This window comes from Coturnix japonica, chromosome 1 (assembly GCF_054131305.1).
Source record: "Coturnix japonica strain WE chromosome 1, WE-NBRP24, whole genome shotgun sequence".
Lineage (NCBI taxonomy): Eukaryota > Metazoa > Chordata > Aves > Galliformes > Phasianidae > Coturnix > Coturnix japonica.
This window is the reverse complement of record NC_140663.1, coordinates 163,415,216-163,436,754: the sequence shown is the minus strand read 5'-3', so window position 1 is coordinate 163,436,754 and position 21,539 is coordinate 163,415,216. Positions and strand designations below refer to the sequence as shown.

Sequence of the window (21,539 nt, the reverse complement as noted above, 5' to 3'; positions counted from 1 at the left end):
TGTTTTTGGACCGTGTTTCCGGTTCGCCTGAGCTGTGTTATACAGTGCCTGCTGCTGGAATCCTTCTCTGTGTGAGTTTGAGGGGAGCTCTCTGGGCTCCTGCTGGGCTCTGCCATCGTGCCCTCGGGGCTCACTATTTGTTGCCAGCGTTTCCTAAGAAGTTTACTCTTTTTTGTGTCCCCTGTCCATTATGGCTCTTAAATACCAGATTTTTGGTTGGGCTGTGAGGATTTTTAACACTCTGCTTATGTTTTTTGCTTATTCACCAAGTCTGTAAAGAGATGCTAACAGTACTCCACAGATTCACTATTCCTCTCCCATGTCATGCAGTTGATGGCAGTGTTTGGTCAAGGCTCAGACTGACTCCTCCTTGCCTTTAGAAACCCGTGAGCACGTGAATATCGTGACATTGGGTGGGAGATGTGTAACTCACTGTGTTCATGTGCACTCAGAGTAAAGCAAAGTCATATAATAAGGACACTTGATGTGTGTTTCAGCCATGGGAACAAAGAAGTCTTTTCCTGTCGAGGAATCAAATTGGCAGTAGATTGGTTTTTGGAAAGAGGCCACAAAGATGTTACCGTGTTTGTGCCAGCGTGGAGGAAAGAACAGTCGAGACCTGATGCCCTTATCACAGGTAAGCTGTGCTCTGCTTTCACTGGCTTGTGGGATGTTTTGCTCAGTGTGAGTGCTACTGGGCAAGTGGGTGAACCGTTAAAAATGTACGACTGTAATAGAAGGTATCTTTGGTGCACCGACTTCATTGCCATCGTCAGGAAAGAAAAGGACAAAGTAATGTCCTCTCCAAATCTTTCTCTGCTCGCCTTCTGTATTTTCCTTTAATGCCACTCCTGATGTCTTCAGGAACGTAATTGCCATTTTTAAATCTGTTACGCCCGTGTAGCCTTGGCAGCAAAGAGGTTTGAAGGCTGTGATTCACGGAATGATCTTTCTTGTGGTGAGCAGAGTCTGCCAGCCTGCCCTGTCTGCAGTCACCTGCAGTGAGTCACCGCCCTGCGCTGGGAGCAAAGGGAACGATCCCGGCAGAGCGGAACGGTTCCCCTTTGGAACATTACTGTTAACGAGTCAGAAGGCTGCTGATTTATTTATTTCTTTTATTTTGCATGTGTTCAGCCTCCAAACAATTGGATGTAGAGGCAGTTATTTCTTTATTGAGCTTCTTGATTCCCCTATGAAGGCTGAAGGGTTGGCTTCCTGCTGCCGTGAAGTTGAAACAGAGGAGAATCACAGCTTTTATTATTATTGTTGTTGTTGTTATTTTTTAAGCTTTTAAAAATGTCTGCCTTGAAAGGAAGGGAAGCTTATGAGCATAGTAGCGATGACTACTAAAGAATATGGAAGCATGTTATGATTTCCACATGCATTTCTGAAGATCAAAGACCTTTACAGTGCTTCATTTTATTTGCTTGGTTGCTACCAGAACATACCATGCTAAGGCAGAAAGAGGGTTTGGAAAGCTATTATTGTTAGCCCTCATCACAGGCAGTGTGGGGCCTTCCCCTTCAAAGAGAACGTATATGTAGGTAAACATTTGATACAGCCTATTGCAAAGGCAATAAAGAAAATCATAACCTGAGGAAGAAGATGGATTAACCTGTCTCAAGTCTTGGGCTGGTCTTGGTCAAGTCATTACAATATATTAGTGTTTGAGGTATGAGAAGAGCGTTGGATAAGTAATAAGGATTTGGCTGCTTAGAGTTGCAGTGTAACATTTGATGAAGCTGTGGCCAGGACTAGAAACCCAAAAAGGAGTTGTGAGAAAGCGGGAATTCTTAGGGTCAACTATTTTCCTACCAATGGAAAATGAATTTGCTGTGTGTCGTCAGGGAGCTGGTAAATGGGAGGCACATCAAAGAAGAATCATGGCTTGTTCTTTGTGCCTGCTGTGAAGCAGGAGTTCTTCAGCTCCTGAGCAGGATGCGGGGTGCCTGCTTGCTGCCAGCCTGAGGAAGCACATTGTGCTGACTGTCCATTTCCAGACATACATCTGAAACATGTGACCACCTGGAATTGTGTGAAAATCTGAAATGACTGACGTGGGGATGGCTCCACACTGTCCTTATTCGTGAGGAACTTCTTGGAATAAACTACAGCTGCATCTTTCTTATTACTACCTGCCATTTATCTGGACATGACAGATTATTTCTTCTTTCTTAACGGGTTAAAAATCACCATCCTTCAGACTCTCACGTATTATTTGCTGCATGGGGGAAAAGTGACTGCAGAAAGGCTGTACAGTTAGTCTTGTGGCTTTTCTAGTAAGCAGATAATGTTGGCATGAAATATATCGCTTATTTGTCATATTTATGCTGTATTTCTTCCTATTAGAGTCCTTTTTTCTTTTTTCTTTTTCCTGTGGAACATTTTCCCTGTCAGGTTTCTTGCACTGCACAATAGTTATTGGAGATCTAAATCATTGTTAAGGGCTCTGACTCACATCCAGTGTACAAACGTCTACTGCAGTTTTAGGAGTTGCATTGCTTCCTGATTATTTCTCTTTCATAGCATTTTTCTTCCATAACTTATCTGCTGTGAGGAAAGTGGAAGTCAGTAGGAGTGACCTAAGGTGGGGATGCCCCAGTGATTAGCGTAGTGGTGCTACAGCCAGAGTCTTAGTCCTGGTTACCCTCTTTGGTAGTCTGAGCTCATCTTTCAGAGCTCCTCAGGATGTAATTTGATAACAAAATGCCATCTTAAGCCTTCCTAGGAGGTGTTTTAAGTTTGGGTAGAGCCCGAGTGTTTTTAAAGAATGTAGGCTGTCTAATCCCTGTGGGTGCTGTTAGTAGTCATTCATGCTTCCATTTGTTGTGGGTTGTGTTGTGTTTGTATTCCTCTCAGTACTGTCAGTTGGCTGCTGACTCCAAGTATCACACATCAGACCTTCTGCTGGAATATAACCTTTAAAGACATGGTTAGTCCTAAATGCTTGGGGTTGCTTCCTAAAACCTAATGTCTTTGGAGATCAAACAAATACTTTGTCATTTTATTTTAACTTTTGGTTCTTTTTCTTTGTAGATCAAGAAATCTTGCGTAAATTAGAGAAAGAGAAGATTCTTGTATTCACACCGTCCCGCCGAGTGCAGGGGAGAAGGGTGGTGTGCTATGATGACCGATTCATAGTGAAGTTGGCCTTTGAGTCAGATGGCATAATTGTTTCTAACGATAACTACAGGGATCTAGCAAACGAAAAGCCTGAGTGGAAGAAGTTCATAGATGAACGCTTGCTAATGTATTCGTTTGTTAATGACAAGTAAGTCATTTTATCCATACGTGTGCCACTAAAATAACCAAGGAAAGGGCAGTTTGAAGATTTGTATGAATTTGTTATCTTACACCCAAACCATTATGTACATGTAAGAAAACAGAAGGAACTGTTGGTCGTGTAATTGGTATTGTGATTAAAAGTACTTGAACTCTGCTTCTTTGCCAGAGCTGTTGCATAGCAATGTGTTTATATCTTTTCATTGTAAAATGTATGCCTTTTCTAGTTGTATACCAACATGTATGCCATGTTTTATGTGCGCTACAGTGTCGTACTTAAGTTCTCTTGATGTACTGAGCCAGCAGTTTTGAGAACCTGTGGCTCCTAAATCATAAAGTCACAGAACAGCCCAGGTTGTGATGGACCCACTTGCAGTTACTACTAGCGGCTTTTTGTTGTGGGATAGGTAGTGCTGCAGCAGAAAGTCAGTCTTGTGCAGCTGCAGTACAGTGACATCAAAGCCTGCGGCTGTTGTCAAGAAAACAGCTCTCAGAGTATCCAAATGTGAAGATGTTAGCATAGTAGGTTATAGCAACAGGAGGTTCTTGCTTATTGCAGTAGGAGTATGAAAAGGTGTTTGCTTCTGTAATACTTTTTTGTTGCTTTATAGGTTTATGCCTCCTGATGATCCTCTTGGCCGCCACGGCCCAAGTCTGGATAATTTTCTTAGGAAGAAGCCTATTGTGCCAGAACACAAGAAGCAGCCATGTCCATATGGTAATTTGATTTTCTACTCATCAGCTTTCTGTACTGCTGGAACTGGTGACTCAGCGCCTGCTTTGTTTCAATGCTGCCAAAATTAAAACTTTTAGATGGAGGTTTTTACATTATTATCTCAGCCTGAGAATGTTTAAAATGCTGAGGACTGGGGTTACTGCAGACTGAAAGTATTTTTAATGTGCTGGCTAAAGAACATTTCTATCTACCAGTGGAACTGAAGGAGCAACTTCATCAGTCTTCGGTAGAGAGATCTAAAACAACACCTGGGTTCTCTAGGCTCTAGAAAGCTGTTTTGTAATGGACTTTTGGCCAGAAAATGGATTGAGCTTCCTCAAGTTTAGCTGCTGGCCGTCCTCTACCAGCACTCGACCATCTTAAGTGAGCTGAATGTATACTGCTCTTATGGCTCCATGCCTTTCACATTAAGTTTCCCACTTGTATATCTTCTTAGCATGGTATAGCAAGTGTCTGCATACACACTGGTGACATGTTCAACTCAAACTGTCTGGTAGTGTTGGTCTGTGTACTAGAGCAGTTGCTGCAAAGCACTACCACTGCCTCTTTTAGCCACAGTACAAGAAAGGAGATCTTAAATCTCACCCTGCATCACACAAAACCATTCACAAGATCTTTATAGTGTCATAGAACCAGGGAATGGTTGGAAGGGACCATGAAGATCATCTAGTTCCAAGCTCCCGCTGTAGGTGGGGACACCTCCCACTGTGCATTATCCAAAGTCCTGTCTGGCCTGGCCTTGAACACCAGGGATAGAGCATACATAGCTTCGCTGGGCAACCTGCTCCAGCACCTCACTGCTCACGCAGTGAAGAATGTGTTCCTAACATCTAACCAGAATCTACCCTCTTTCAATTTAAAGCTGTTAACCCTTGTTCTGTCACTGCACGTCCTTGTAAAAAGTCCCTCCCCAGACTTCTTGTAGGCCCTTTTAGGTACTAGATGGCTGCTATAAGGTTCCCTGGAGTCTTCTCCAGGCTGAACAGCTCCAACTCTGTCAACACGTCTTCTTCATAGGAGAGGTGCCCTCTGATCAGTCTTTCAAGCTGTGAGTAAAACTTTAAATGATAAGCATTTCCATTTTTTAATTATTAAGACCTTTTGTTTCTTGTTTCTTGTTTGTTTGTTGTTGATGTTTTTGTTAAATCTCATTGTATTTGTCCTGACAGGGAAGAAATGTACCTACGGACACAAATGCAAATACTATCATCCAGAAAGGGGAAATCAGCCTCAGCGATCTGTAGCTGATGAACTTCGTGCCATGTCTAGAAGTACAGCTGCCAAAACTACAAGCGAAGGAGGGCTGGTAAAAAGCAATAGTGTTCCTTGTAGCACTAAGAATGATGGCACTTCTGAGCTTAAGCGTGCCACTCCGAAGAGGCAATCGGATCCTAGTATAAGGACTCAAGTCTATCAAGACTTGGAGGAAAAGCTTCCCACCAAAAACAAATTAGAAACCAGGTCTGTACCTTCGTTAGTTAGTATACCAAGTTCCTCTGCTGCAAAACCCCAAAGTACTGCACCTTTAACCAACGGCCTTCCATCTGGAGTTCATTTTCCACCTCAGGATCAAAGACCACAGGGACAGTATCCTACAGTGATGATGGCAACCAAAAATCACGGAACACCAATGCCTTACGACCAGTATCCAAAATGTGAGTCTCCGGTGGATGTAGGGTACTACTCCATGCTGAATGCGTATTCAAGTCTGACTATATCTGGCCCACGCAGCCCTGAAAGGCGCTTCTCCTTGGACACAGATTACAGGATTAGCTCGGTAGCTTCTGACTGCAGCAGTGAAGGGAGTGTTAGTTGTGGCAGCAGTGATTCCTATGTGGGTTACAGCGATCGCTCTTACATGAGCTCTCCTGACCCACAGCTGGAGGAGAACTTGAAGTGCCAACATATGCACCCGCATGGCCGCCTTAACTCTCAGCCATTCCTACAGAGCTACCACGAGCCTCTAACACGAGTGCAAAGTTATAGTCATGAAGAACCAAAGCATCACCACAAACCTCCAATTCCGTATATGGCTGTGCATCTCCAGCATCCAACCATCGGTGCTCGTTCTAGTTGTCCAAATGACTACTCTGCGTCTCAGAGCTCATCACACTCAAAGACTATGCACATGGGGAGAGCCCTTGTGTCCACAAGGATAGAGAGCATTTCAGACTCGCGTTTGTACGATAATTCTCCGTTGAGACACAGAAAGCCTTTTGCTGGCCAAGATGGGCTTGGAAGCTGGGACAGGCAGGGCTATGGGATGGATGCCTACGGCTACCGTCAGACCTACTCTCTGCCCAGTAACCCCACACAGCCGTGTTACGAGCAGTTTGCCTTCCAAAGCTTACCGGAGCAGCAGGACCAGACGTGGCGCGTACCGTACTGTGGAATCCCTCAAGACCCCCTGAGGCACCAAGACACCAGGGAGAAGGTGTACATCAACCTGTGCAACATCTTCCCCCCCGACCTTGTGAGGATTGTCATGAAAAAGAACCCTCACGTGACAGACGCTCAGCAGCTCGCCGCAGCCATCTTAGTGGAGAAATCTCAGCTAGGTTATTGAGATGATGCATCTTTGTGGTGTCCAGTAGTTTTCAGCTCAGCTCTAACGCTGAGGGAGGTTTGCTACAATAGCATTTGGGATCTCCTTCTCAGCAAGGAGGTTATATAGTAATCCATTTATGTGAAATACTGTAATACGGAGTCTGTATGTATAGCCCCATGCATCGGAGTACCTGATACGTTTTGTGTTCTAGTTTGAAAATTTTTAAAGGCTATTTTCACAGCTGGAGAAAGCTCCAGTTTAAATTAATATATAGAGGTATATATATACAAAGATCTGTGGTCTCTGGTTATAATCTTTGGTGCATCAGGGGTTTATATGCAGCACTTTCTATCCTTGTTACGTGTTGTTGCGATTTTGGGATTTGTTTTTTAACTTGCTGGCTGTTGGTCCTGCACGGTGTTAAAACAACCTGCAGAGGGAGGATTTTGCCACTTCCAGCACACAATTTTCAAGCCAAGTTTTTGAACTTTTTACAACACCGCGTTTGTTTGTTTGTGGGCTTTTTTTGTGTGTGTGCTATGATCTATTTATAGGAAACAAAGATTTACTACAGCACTGACTTTATTTTTTAAACAGATGATTGAGTTACCAGGAACGGTGAGATGGGTAACGGTATATCAGTAATTTATAGCATGGCACTTTTCATTGCTTCCTTTGTTATGTTTGAATAGTTACATGTTCTGGCGATGCAGTTGATTGGTAAAATCAAATGCAATCAGAGGAAAAATACTCCTTATTTTTCTTTTCATTTTTTTCTACTAATTTATGGCTAAGGTGAAAGCCTTATCGCTTGGTTTTCAAAGGTGCTGAGAATCCACAGCCCCCTTTGAGCCCAGCAGAAGCTGCCAACACTCGGTACCTCCAAGAAACAGGCCACCTTGCTTCCATCCCCACGTGCTGTTCCTGGTCAGTAGAGAGGGGCCTGACTTCTAGGGTTCTGTTTAGATGTTTCATGTGTTTTTCTTTGTACTGCTGCATAAGTGTACTGGATGAAATACTCTTTTCATAAAATATTTACCTGTTTTTAAATGAATTTAATTATCTCAATGCAAGTTTTGTATTTAATACACTGTTTGATTTTACTTGTTATTTATCAAGGCTGGCCTGGAAAGAGTTTGTGTGTTGAGGATATGCAACATTGATTAACTGCACTATGGTGACGATATTGTAGCTCAAAAGAATAACTTAAACTTTTTGTCTTTGTGTTGCAGATGGGGAGGGGGGTGGGAGCAGCAGGGGCTGTGTGTGTTCCTGGCCCGCTGCGTTGCGGGGCCGATTCTTGCCACAGGTAGCGTAGTTTTAGCAACAGACCAAGCGAGTCTGCTCTAGTACTAGTAAGGGATATTTCTGGTTTGAACTCACGGGTTTTACTAGCACCTCTGAGCTTTTATATATATATGAGCATATATATATAAAATAGACATAGATTTTGCAGTTGATGTCGGTGGTTCTTACATGACATAGTCAGTTGCCTACAGCTTTAGGTTTCCATCCATTGTAACATTTCTTCAGTGTTAACAAACCACTGGTTTACGCCATTACTGCTGACCATTTTGGTACATTGCCAGAATGTGAAGGCCCTGAAGAACCAGAAAGTACCTTTTACTGTTGATACAAATTGTATCTTTTTAACGGAGAACTATTTTGATTTGTAGATTTAGTAGAAACACAAACGTATGACTGACTATAGGCTTTTGGGCAACATTTTATCTCTTATTGAGGAATTAGAGATTTCAGATGTAGAATAGATTTAGGTGAGTAAAAATAGTTATTTGTTCAGGTGTCTGTCTCAATTTCACATATTTAAAACAAAAAATAAACTAAAGAAACTATTGGCATCTTCTTCTTCCTAAAATCTTCGTAGTGTGAACTCACTAAAATAAAGGTAAAATGCTGCCTGAAAACGATGTCCAAGCACTTTTGAATACAAAGACATTTTCACTACTTGTGCGACACCGTGTGTTGCAGCGAGTAGGATTTGGGTATACCGTAAATGCTTCTAAAGAGCATTGTGCTTATAGACATATCCAATAATCTGAACCGTGTTCAGCAAACTATTTCAGGAAGTAGTGCTCCAGACAGCTCTCACTGCTGATTTGGTGTGGGATCCGCATTCGCCTGCCCACGGGACGGCACAGAGCTGCCTGTCTGGCTGTAGCCTTCCCCTGGCCTTGGTTGGGGGTTGCTGCAGCATCAGGGCTGACGTAGTGCTAGTACTGAGGTTTGGAGCGGTCAGTGGGTCTCATCTGGGTTGTGCACCTAAGATTTGTTTTGAATGGAATTACGCTTCAGTACTACACCATAGTGTAGATGCAGCTGTTTTAATAATGCAGCTATTATACCTGTGTTTTTAATGAGTTTCTGCATTTATTTTTTATGTAGGAATTGGCTTCTGCCAAAAGCTGAATTCCTTGAACACGAACAGGAACGTGTGTTTGTAGTAGAGGCATTTCATCTCCCCTATCCCGTGAGCATCAGAACACCCTGTGCCGTGTGCCCGGGGCTCTCTGGCCTCCAGGCTTCATACCATATTGCTGCAGCCAACAGGAGACACGTGGTAGTGCCCGGATCTCGGTGACCAGTGTCGATGCCTCCACTGAAGTTAATGCAGCACTGAACCCCTGCGAGTGTGTTGGTTGGTAGAAAAATCCCATTGCACGTTCCATGCTTGGTGCCGAAGCACTAAAAACACTTTGAAAGTGTAAGAACAGGAGTTATGTGGTGATTGTTGATGTTGTGCAATGATGTGCTAGTTCCCTTTAGACGCCGTTGTGTTGGGTGAACAGAATGAGTGCTGGACAAACTATAGGGCTCGGTTCTTCTTTGTTGTAGTTGTGAGTGTTGGAGGAAGAGGAGGAGGAGACCCATCTGTATAGGGAGCAGAAGCAGCTGTATGTGAGGAGGGGTGGTACCGGGCAGGCGGTACTTCTGTCAGTGGATTTGCACTGACACAAGTAGCTGAACTTAAATGGTAAGGGGTATCTTGTCAATATTGTCTACACTGCAAGTGTTGCAGTTACGGAGGAGAACAAAGCACCTTCAGTTTATCCCCATCCCACTGCTTTCCTTCTCTTGGCATTGAGAGCCGTTGGGGTGCCTCGCAGAAGCTGTTTGTAAGCAAGCAGGACCTGAGCATGAGAGCTCCCTTGCTCCATGTTTGGGTGCACATCGTTGTCAGGCATCTGCCACTGCTGTTCTCTGTATGAGGGGTGTTGTCAGTATTTAGAGTACTTAAATGCATCCCGTGAGCACCTGACTAAGAGCTTGGGGTGCCTGGGATGTGACAGTATTAATTGCTACAATTTCTTTTTACAAACACCTTTATATGTCTTTTTTTTCAATACCCTACCCCCGCGTGCCAACTACTTTCTAATGCGCTGAGGTAAGACCCCATCTCCATGGGAGCCCTGTTTTCTCTGTTTATCTGAACTGTAACTCAGTCCTCTGCTGCAAAACTGCTGTGAGGAGAGCCAGAAGTGTGCAGTGTGCATGCAACACCCCGAGAAGGAGAGGCAGCCTGGTGACACCCGCGGCCTTTGGACTCTTGTTGAATTGTCCCATCTTCTGCTGGGAAAGTGGTGGCGAATGAGGAGCGCTTCTCCCAAAGTACCAAACCCGCCTGTGTACACAGAGTACCTCACATGGCCCAGACAGCACAGCAGGGTGGTGGGCGTGGGATGGGGCCAGGCTGGTGCTGCTGGGTGCAGCGTGGTACAATGCTTTCCTGCTGTCTGGAGCATTTAGAAAACACCCAACTAACTTTGCATTGCTACTGAAAATTTACAATACTGTGCAATTAAAGAGACCGTTTTTTAATAAAAAGTAATGTCGGAATTATTTATTTTGATTTACAGTGTGACTCTCGCTAATTTATTCCTTGCATTATAAGGCCACAGAGGAGTGTATCTGTTATTGAGTGGAGGAGTTTAAGCTGCTGAAATGAAGAGAACAATGGATTAAAGCTTAAAATGAAATCCCGTGGCCTTGTTTTGTTGGGGTTTTTTGTTTGTTTGTTTGTTTGCTTTTATAAAAGGGCTGAGGTTTTATAAGCATCAGGTCGTGCATTTTATACACTCTGTAACTTATCAGGAGGTACAATTTAAGAGTTTTCTTTGAATTTTAGTACGTATGTATGCGCACACTGTTTAGACTAACCATGTAACCAGTGCTAACATCGTCTGTGTGAGGTGGTGGTTCCAGCTGACCTTGCAGTGGGGAACAGGAGGTGCGTTCAGATTCTACATGTAGATGTTCTGTAACACATTGCCCACAGTCAGGGGTATCCTAAGGCTTCATCAGGAGCTGGTCATCTCATTGCCCAGTGCCATGTGCGGTGTCTCTGTGCACATGGATCGTACTGCTGTGTGTGTGTTACAAGGCAGTGAGATCCACGGGAGCTGTCTATAAAGGCTCTGCTGAATACATTGAGTTGTTGATAGTTATGAGCATGCTGTAAATCATTTTTCAACCTTCCAAGTCTTAAAGGTTTGGCCTAACTTATGCTTGAACTGATTGTTGTTCTGTCTGACCTCGCACCTCTAAAGGGGAAACGACAGCAATAGTTCTCTTCCCCCCTGAGATCTAATAGCTACACGAGGAGCTGGAAGCACACAGAAACCAGATCTATTCATTGGCATCTCAGCACATTCATCCTCACTGTTTCACAGGTGTTACAGTCTACGCCTTCTAAATGCAAACCTCTGTTTTTGTGGGACAAACTTTGTTGCTCTCCATTGAAGTCTGACTTAAAAGGTTAGGTTGGCTGGTTGGTTGCTTTCTATTTATACGAATGACACTCTTAATCATACTGGTATTTAAGAAATGTTGTGCCAGCACATTATGGAACATTGTGCAAGGAAACAGAAATGCAGCTACAGAAGCAATAATTGCATTCAGTAGTTCCTTTTCCCTCATTATCTCTGTGCTTGTATTGAGTAGGTGGGGTTTTCTATCCTCAAGGCAGTTCTGGCAGAGCCAGTAGTTAAGAGTCGTGTCAGGACTAATTGATAAAGCACTTGTCAAATGCTCCTTCGTTCCTTCACTGGTTGTTCTGTGTCATTTCTGTGATGTGACCACTCGCATCTTAAAGCCACCATCTAAACCATTCCAAAAACATGTACCTGGGCTCTGCTTTTAGAGAAAAGAAATAAAGGTTCGTTTTCCTCACCCGTGGGCTGTTTGTCTCATACATAAGAATTCTGAGAGCAGCATCGATGGCAGCAGAGCATACATAAGCTCTGTGTCCTGACCTGCACAGCACAGCGGCTCCCATTGAGTCAACTCACCCAACAGTGCCACAGCTGAGAGGTTGAAACATGTGCAATGGTTACAGAGCGTCAGTTCGTTTACAAGGCAGTAAGTAATATTTAATGGGCTCCTTCCAGTCCTTTTCCTTGGTGAGAGGGCTGTTAGCCTGAAAACCAATATAGCATTGCCCTTAAGCAATGCCCACTGATATTCACTTGATGCAAGCACTCTGCACAGCCACATGCATTGGCTGCACCCTGGATGAGCACATTGTGTGCGTTTGCCTCCTTTCAGGGCAATGGGAGACGCTGGAGTGAAGCTGGAATATCAAGGCCCAGCAGATGGGTCAGGCAGGATGGCAGGTGCTCACTCCCACGGGGATTTGCCTGTTTGCATCCTGCAAAGCAAGCTTGGGAAGCCTACCACAGAGAACACATGGTCAGGCTAAAAACATATCTCATGATGTCTTTAAAAAGAGCCTGTCAGGGATCTCAGCAGCTCTCAATGGCCACAGAGATGTTAAGCTGGAGCTGAAGGGCCACCATGTTGGAGCTGAAAGCCCAAAAGCAGACAAGGCTGCATCCCAGTAGCTCTTCTAATACCACACAGGTTCTCCTGTAAGGCCGTGCCCAAGCACGGGGCAGCAATGGCTGCATCTGCACCCACTGATGGATCACCCCCCACCCCTATGGCAGCCCCTGGCCCACAGCCAGCCCCAGGTGGGAGCCGTTGTCCCAGGGGCTGAGGGCTGTCAGAGCCAGGCGGTGCCGCCATCGGCCCTTCTTCCCCTCCCCTCACATACGGGTGTGCCAAGAGCAGCAGGTGGGTACAAAGGAAATTAAACGCCGCTATTAATTTACATGAACCAGTGAAGCGCGGGCAACAGGAGCAGGAGACAAGGAGATGGTGATCAGCGTTAGCAGCAGGTTTTTACGTCGACCGGGCTCACGTTACAGAGATCCCCCGATTGCGGGGCTGACCCAGGGCTGCTGCTGCCTGCTGGTGACCTGATATGCCCAGGAGGGAGAGCTGCCCTGGGTTGCAGCCAGGCCTGTGCGCGGCCACCCGGCCTTCCTGTGCCACACAAAGGCCATGGGATTCAATTCATATTTCTTCAGTACAAACCAGGTTCTACTTCCTGCTAATTTCAGAATGGCAGTTCAGTTTGTTAGAACAGAATGTCAGAATCGTTCAGGTTGAAAAAGACCACTAAGAACATCCAGTCCAACCCCAACCCACCCCCACCGTGCCCACTGACCACGTCCCTCAGTGCCACATCCACACGTTTCCTGAACCCCCCCAAGGACGGTGACTGCACCACCTCCCTGGGCAGCCTGTGCCGCTGCATCACCACTCTTTGTGAGAAATTTCCCCTCACACCCAACCTGAAGTCAGTCCTGCCCTCTCCAAGGTGAAAATCCTTCTCACTCACCCCTATGGCCAACCTCCCACGGTCGTCACCAGAGGCACTGACAACAAAACCAATAAAACCATTGTGGGCAGCAGGGATGAGCAAAGGCAACGCAGCAGTAAATAAAACCCTCAAGAGCGTTTTGCAGACATATTTGCATGGAAGTGCCTCCTTACCTCTCACGGTTAGAAATGAAGTAAACAAGCTCTCCGAGCAGGCTGCTTCTCCTTCAGGAACAATTTATTCTTTGCAAACCTCGGCTCCACGGCTTATCTGACCGCAGTGTTCATGGGCACTAACTCAGTCACAGGTGGACAGCACCAACAAAAGTCCTCCGAGAAATGGAATCTTTACCATCTGACCGTTAGCAAGACCGACCATCAAATGAATAGTGATTCTTCAGATTAACGTTAAAACCCATTTATTCAGGCTTTTGTGCAGGGTGCACAACTCATTGCAGTTACGTATACACAGTATGCACGTTCTAATAGCGTACAAAAGGCAGATAGCAACAGGTTCTTACACTGGAAACGTATGTACAGACATAGCAAATCGGTAGTTTTACATTAAAAAATACCTGACAGTATACCTGCATCATCGAGGCTATTAGAAATGTTGTAGAAAACCAATAAAACTTGGAAAGTATCTACCTTCATTCCGCTCTACCCAGGCTGGATATAGTCAGGCTTCCCACACAGTGGTCAAAGCCTTCAAGTTCCCCAACACTTGGCAGGGTCACATCGCCGCTCACTCTAACACGTTCCATCACATGTTAAAGATTAATACATCAGAATAAGCTCCTGTTTTACGGGGGAAAACAACTTCAGTAATTCTAAGAGCTCATTTTCTCCCAGGAAAAGACAACAAAGGAAAGATTTGGAGAGAGCATGAGAGAACCAAACATTAACGAGATGTTGGAATAGCGCTTCCTGGTCCGTCCCGAAAAGTCTTTGTGGACCAGGCAGCACCTAAGGTAAAGTGCTGAAAACTGTCCAGATTTAGAGGCGCGACAGCAGGCCTTGGCAGACCCCAGGTCTTCTGCTGATCTCTACCTCGTTCCTATCCTAAGGGCTGCAAGAGATCGTACTTTTGTAACCTGCACAGAAAGACACAGAGAAATCAAGCAGATTTAGCAAAGATAGAAGCAAAAGCAAGAAAAAGAAATATGCAGCAACATCAACAGAGCTACACTTCACTCCCTGTAGCTGCCCTGCATTAGCACATCCCCACATTTGGTGGCTGAATGGATTTTGTTTCAAAGATGTTAGCAGAATGAGGGAGCGACGGCAAAGAAAGGCTGAGGAAAGGCGTTGTTCCTGTAGCCAAGTCCTCGGCAGGAACATGGAGAACCTGACTATACCCAATTTCAGCATGAAAAGAAAGTCCAACTTTGTTCAACAACCACCTGTCAGAGACATTTCTTCGTATGCACCAGTAGAGTTTCAATAGCAAACGTTCCCATTACCGTTACGTACCCTAACACCCACCCGGGGCAGCTCCACAACATTAGTTCACTAACACAGACAGCACATCACAGCTGTGACAACTATAGGATAGAAAGTTAGAACTGCTTCCACAGGCGGCTTAAAAGGCGTGCTGTGCAGAAACACCCAACGCAAAGCACACATCTGCAGAAGGTTCAGTCACAGCCACAACTACTCCAGCAGTGCCACGCAGGTGCTGCTGGCTGTGTGAGCTCTGTGGAAAATGGCTTTGCAGGAGGACGAGAACAAACAGGGAGGTAAACCTCATTTTTACATCAAGGGCAAAACTGAACCGTACTCCCTCTGCACACAGTAATACTTCAAGCTGTGTTTTTAAGAGCTGTTAGCTTTGAAAAGCTTCATTTTTTGCACCTACTCAAGACCAAAATTCATACAAAAACTACAGAACTTGCATACTTGTATACTTCACTATAGTACAGCCATGAGAAGGCCTGATGCCACGTACCCTGTTAGAAACCTTTAGTTTCATCATTATATATGAACATATAAACACTTACAAATACACAAATTACCAAGTTCAGTCAGGTGCAAGTACTATTCCCTACAGCACTACCCCTTGCAAAAACAGCTCCTTCCATTAGTTGATAGCAAAGCAAGGGGCAGCATCTCAGGCAAAGCACAGCTTTGTGCCACCACTGAGGAGGGATGCGGCGATTTCAGCCTTCAGCCGATGCCTGGCTGCCCTGCTGTATGAACACTCACCCATCCTACCCAGGATGGATATCAGGGAGAGGGTCTGCCCCCGAGGACGGTGGGCATAGGATTCATTAGGGCATAGGACAGGCAGCCCAGCAGGGCACGGCCCTGAGCTGCTGGAGCTCAGGGAATGTTTGGACAGCACTTTCAGACACAATTTGATTTTTGGGTGGTGCTGTAAGGAGCAAGGGGTTAGACTTAATAATTCCTAAGGGTCCCTTCCAACTCCGGATATTCCATGATTCTATTACAGCCCTTTCCCTTGCATAGCCCAGCCACACAGATGAGCTATTCATCAGAACTAGATTTCCTCTCCCAGGTGCTGGATAGAAACATAGAATCACAAGGTTGGAAAGGACCTACAAGATCACCCAGTCCAACCATCCTCCCAGTACTGTAGCTACAGCAAACCACTAAACTAGATCTCAGAGCTCTTCATCCAGATGCCTCTTGAACGCTACCAGGGATGGTGACTCCACCACCTCCCTGGGCAGCCATTCCAGTGCCTGACCATTCTCTGAGAGAAAAAGCTCTTTCGTATGTCCAATTTAAACCTTCTCTGGCACAATTTGCAGCCATTTCCTCAGGTCCTGTTTGTTGTCTGGGAGAAGAGGCCAAACCCCTCTTCACCACAATCTCCCTTCAGGAGTGTAATGAGGTCTCCCCTGAGCCTCTTCTCTGGACTAAACAATCCCAGCTCCCTGAGCTGCTCCTCATCAGACTTGTGCTCCAGACCCCTCACCAGTTTCACTGCCCTTCTCTGGGCACATTCCAAGGCCTCAATGTCTTTCTTGTAGTGAGGAGACAAAAACTGAACACAATACTTGAGATGCAGCCTCACCAGGGCTCAGCACAGATCATAGAACAGCCTGAGTTGAAAAGGACCACAATGAGCATCTGGATTCAACCCTTCTGCTATGTGCAGGGCTGCCAACCATCAGACCAGGCTGCCCAGAGCCACATCCAGCCTGGCCTTGAATGACTCCATTGAAGGAGCATTTAAGGACTCTGGGCTACCGTGCTTTGCAAAAAACAATCATGTAAGATCCTAAAGGCAAAAGAAGAAAGAGCTGAGTTTATAATGATGCAGAGAAGTGTAACTGGCACTTGGAAGCACTGCTCACAAGAGATCCAGGAATTTAAAACGTGAATTAAACTGAAGAACTATCAATTATAGGAAGCAAAGGAGAGGTGCAGATTAACAACATATATGTTTCTATTTCAGAACTTCTCTATGTGTGAACAATCCTGCTTTCCCATCCCTAATCCAAATTAATTCATTCCCAGTAATGAAGAAGGCAGGACAGACCAGTCCGTGCTCTCTGGATGCTTTTTACCTACACATTCTAGACTCAGAATCATAGAATTACTCAGGTTGGAAAAGAACTTAAAGATCATCAGGTCCAACCACAACCCAACCATAGTTCTTCCTGCACCAAAGATCCGAGTGCACTCGGCAGAAAAGTTTTCAGCTTCAGTCCTGATGCAAATGAGCCTTGCTCTGGCAATAGGACTGCAATTACCATATTCATAGATTAATTAATTAGTAGTGTTGCTTAGATAAAGTAAACCTAAACTATTTCTACTCATCAAGATAACATGCTTTAAGGAAACTGACAGAAATCAGCCTTCTAGTGGAAGCTCAGTTTAGCAGGAAACTATTGATGTTATGTAAAAAGATGATAAAACTTGTACCAAATTTGGTGAATAAATGGGGGTGATTAGGAAGCATGAAAGCTGAGGCCACAGGGAGCTGCAGAGCTGAGAAAGAGAACTCTGTGTGATCTCATATGTGGTCTCAGAGCCTGTCAATGAGATCACTGCTCTGCACAGTGACAGATAGAGTCAAAAAGGTTATGTCCATTATTCCATTACTATTGACCACATCTTCCTAAAAAATCTTATCCAAATACATTACACTACCAGGCAATTTCTACAGTTAAAGTGAACTTTGTGTCAGACTCTTTTGAAAGGAAGATATTTTATTTTGTGTTGGTATTTCTGCACAGAAAGCACTTACGAATGCCAGCCATCAACCACCTCATCCCACAGCTCTCATCTCTGTTAAGGCCCCCAGTTCTTGAAACAAACTCAGTGGTTAGAGAGAACTGAGGGTATTTCCATATTTTCCACACATAAAGGCAGAAAATCATGCTTTGTATAGAAGCTCGCTTTCAAAAGGGAGAGATGTTATTAATGTGGCCCGTAAATAGTAGCTCTGCTCTACGTTTTCTCTCCCCCTCAAGAGCACACTTGAAGAAACGCTCTCAGAGCACACACCTCCCCTTCCAAGCACATTATCCTTAAGTTACGTCCCCATGCAGAAGCCAACAGATGAGAAACTCAAACCTAAGGATTCAGCAGAAGGGACTCCAAGAAGGAAGCATAAAAATACCAAGCACAATTAAATGCATCAAGCGCTTTAATTTATCATAACAGTTCTACTACATAGAGTAATAAAAAGGGTTACGTGCTTGCGTTTGAGCGTAAGGGCAAATACAAGATGGAATAAAATGTCACCTGAAAGGAGGTCTAATTCAGGTGAGAGCTGCTTAGCAGAGTAATCTGCACTCTTCATAATGAACTGTTTCTGCCTTTCTGTTAGTGCACCAAAGGGATGAGAAAACACAAACCTGACATTGCAAAGAATGCAGGCCCCGTGTATATTTGACAGCACTGTTTACTATAATGTGTAAAGTCATATAAAAAGAAGTTCCTTTGTGTTTAAGACAAGACATTGACCTATAATTACACTTAATTTACCCTGGGGCTAAGCAATGCGTAGGCAGTGACTGAAATTTCTTACATTACTCATATAGATCTTAAATGGCCAAATTACTCTTCAACAGAACCCGTTTGCTCCAATAATTCAGATCTTGTTTTGACTCAACAACCAGCAGCGCTCCCTCCCAGCTGTATGTGCCCATTTCACAGGCAGAACGCCATTCAATAGGGATACAATCCAACAGTCTTATTTTATGTTTCAATTTGACCAACCTGTGAGACAAAAAGCTGATGACCAACACTGCTATGCTGCTCTGGAAAAAGCTTAATACAGTTAGCAAAGCTGCTTGGGGGAGAAAAAGAAGTGCATTAAATAACAACAGTGGACCTCAGAGAAATTTACTGTATCTCTTTATTGTTAACCAACGAATGTTATCCAAAATAGTAGATGTAATTGTAGCTTAATTGTACAACACAAAACAGGATGCTAAAGGAAAAAGCATGTGGAAAATTACTTCACCAAATAGTCATTCAATGTACTCTTAGTATTCCTGCCCCAGTAAGCGCTCCCCAGCCGCTGGAGACAGCAGCTATTACCACTTTGTTCACTGTGAGAATCCGGATTACAAATGGTTGTTCCTGGTTGTTTTTAGGAAAAAAAAATATCATCACACAGCTTTATAAATGGATCTAATCCATTTAGCCCTACTCTATACACCGTAGGTTTATGAACAGCAAACTTTCCTGTTATTTTTCCCCCCGATGCTGAAACCGATGTATCAATGTTAGTGCACACTTCCCTGGGCAAAACGAGGGCTCAGTGGAAGCTCAGTATTTCACCTGCTATGGCAAATCACCCCAACACTGCAGGAATTCGCTCACATCAAACAGCGACTACCCTTACAATGCGCTGCAAGTAGAAACACCAGCCTCCACCAAGCAGCATTCTGAAGGTCGCGTGCACCACCTGCACGCCAGTCTTCCAGGTTAACGGGATATGTTTAGCCCCACAAACCAAAGATATATGCATGTTTTTTTATTGTAATCTCGTGGTGTCACCCCACATAGCCAACCTTTGACTCTGCAAAATAAAACAAACTTAGTCGGACTGTTCATAAGAAAATTAAACCTATTGTGCATGAAAAACAGTGTTTAATAAAATGGCAAATTTTAATAGATAAGTGTAAATTTATGAGTGCATAATATCAAACAGAAAAGAGCTGAACCATCCTCAGAGAAAGCAGGGTTCTTCCATTGTAGGTATTTACTAAGGTACTCTAACAGAAGGAACAACTGCACAATAACTGCAAAGATATTTCTCAAGTTCATTTCCTAGGATTTCTCAAATAAAATAAAAAAAAAAAAAGGAAAAAAGGAGCAAATCTCCTTTTCAAGAAGGAAAGGACTTCATGATCTGACATCAGATACGACAGTTACGACGCTAGCTTCACTCAAAACTGAAGCTATAAATACTTCTAACTCCAATTCTGGGAACTTTCATTTTGTATTTGGAAATCCAACACCGAATTAACTCATATGCACTTCCTACACCCCTCCCAGAAGATAATATACCAGTGACAGGTTACAGCTTTAAAAAAACCACAAGATGCTGATACAATTTAAACTCAACAAAAGGCAGTTAAACAGCATTTAGCACTATAAATCCATCTCCATGTCAAAGAAAACCCTAGGAGCAAGGGCTCCTAGCACTGATGATATTATTACACAGTGACAGAGCTTTTTCATGGTGTTTGAAGGACCAGTCATCATGTATGTAGTAGTGAGGTAGGATACTGTCCCCTCCCTGGGACTGATGTTTTCATATGCTCCCTTGCCAGAAAGGTCCAGGGTCTCCCTACTGCAAATAAAATAATTACAAGCAAATAGCATACAAAGCTTTTTGTTGTTGTTGTTTTTGCATTTGGTTGCATTTAAACACTTTGTGCATCTAAAAAAAAAAATCACCTAGGGAAAAGCAATACATATTCCAGCCTATCAGCAGCCGTGTGCTGCCTACAGGTAGCGTTCCATTTAGAAAAACATCTGGAACCACCACCTGCCATCCAGACCTTTGTGAACAGGTAGGCAAAGAAAACCATCAATGATGACAGGACATGAAACACCGAAGAATTTCATTCGGGAGGGAAAAAAAAAAAGAAACTGAAAGTCAGTGATATCAAACTCCTCATGGTGCAGCTATGTTGAAAAGTTTAATGTTAAACCTCATCATCCTGAAATAGTACCTATCCGGTTTCGGTTCAGCTCCTTTATTCTTTGTTAATGTTTCAGCAATCTGTACACTTGTCAATCATCGTACACTTCACATCAGTTTTCAAAGAGAAAAACTACAAAGCAACAAAACTGAAGACATGATAGGGAAAAAAAATTGCTATTATTCTCCACACCCTCCCCCTGCAAAGCTAGGGATGACAGACTGCCTTACTGTTGAATAGCTTCCCCCAGATTTGTCTTTAACCTCTGTAGTCAAACTGGTATTAAGTGCTTTGGCAAAGTGGGGTGCAATCCATCAAAACTGCAAAGGCCTGCTTTTTTCTCTGTTGGTGGTTCAGCTTTATGAGGAACATATATGCAAAATAACAGCTCTCACATTGCTTCAAACTCATCAATACGCTGCTTTGTATTGCCTTGTCGGATTTGTCGAAGAGTCTTGTACTTATCACGGCCTGCTTTAACATTCTCAGCATGAAGGACATCATTTTGTGTTTTCTTGGTTTCATCTCTGGCTTGGGCCAACTCAGAACTTAAAGCCTGTTGAATAAAATATTTGGATTTAAGTGCTTTAACTAATCTTTTTATGATAATACCTAACCTGCATCTTGGATAGGGACTCCTGTCAACCAACAAAATGCTGTCTGTACTGTTCAGTACCTAAATCTGTGAGGTCTATCAAAAAAGACTGTAGAACGAAGACAACGACAGCACAAGATTCCTTCCTTATAGATATGTGAGTATCAAACAAACAAAAAAACCCCAACCTTGCAACCTAACATCCAAGAACAGAGGGACCAGCAAGATAAAACAGGAAAATTACGTTATTTCTATTTCTGCTTGACCGAAGATAGCACACTCATCTCCCTGATTCTGTCAATGACTGGGCAAGCAGAGAAGATGCATTACAGAATCACGCTATTAAAACACTGCTGCCAGAAAAAGCAACAACTTTCCATTTCCTTCCCAAACAGATATTTCATAACATGGCAAACTGTTATTATACTTTGAGAGATAAGACAGATCTAAGAGGAAATGCTCTTTCAGGGAAATAAGATTCATCCTCACGGGGAATATTTCCGTCTCTACTTTTATGATGCCTCTGAGCAGCAGCAAATAAACCCAAATACTATTAAGCAA

The 21,539-nt window shown here is 43.9% G+C and overlaps 2 protein-coding genes across 10 annotated transcripts in view; one reads left to right on the top strand and one right to left on the bottom strand.

Moving 5' to 3' along the window:
- The window catches only part of ZC3H12C (zinc finger CCCH-type containing 12C), a 40,038-nt gene extending 29,604 nt beyond the window's left edge, over window positions 1-10,434 (top strand). For 5 of the 6 annotated variants that reach the window (XM_015852202.3, XM_085555775.1, XM_085555760.1 and 2 more), the window contains exons 3-6: window positions 498-637; window positions 3,037-3,271; window positions 3,894-4,000; window positions 5,188-10,434. In XM_015852202.3, coding sequence (XP_015707688.2) covers window positions 498-637; window positions 3,037-3,271; window positions 3,894-4,000; window positions 5,188-6,584 — 1,879 coding nt within the window. In that variant the 3' untranslated portion in view covers window positions 6,585-10,434. Of the gene's footprint in view, window positions 1-497; window positions 638-3,036; window positions 3,272-3,893; window positions 4,001-4,938; window positions 5,067-5,187 lie in introns of those variants that run through there. The other variant, XM_085555786.1, reaches the window with a different exon arrangement.
- An 8,130-nt stretch (window positions 10,435-18,564) lies between these two features.
- Window positions 18,565-21,539, bottom strand: part of RDX (radixin) — a 31,047-nt gene continuing 28,072 nt past the window's right edge. For all 4 annotated transcript variants that reach the window (XM_085536419.1, XM_085536420.1, XM_015852198.3 and 1 more), the window contains one exon: window positions 18,565-20,939. In XM_085536419.1, coding sequence (XP_085392545.1) covers window positions 20,775-20,939 — 165 coding nt within the window. In that variant the 3' untranslated portion in view covers window positions 18,565-20,774. The remainder of the gene's footprint in view (window positions 20,940-21,539) is intronic.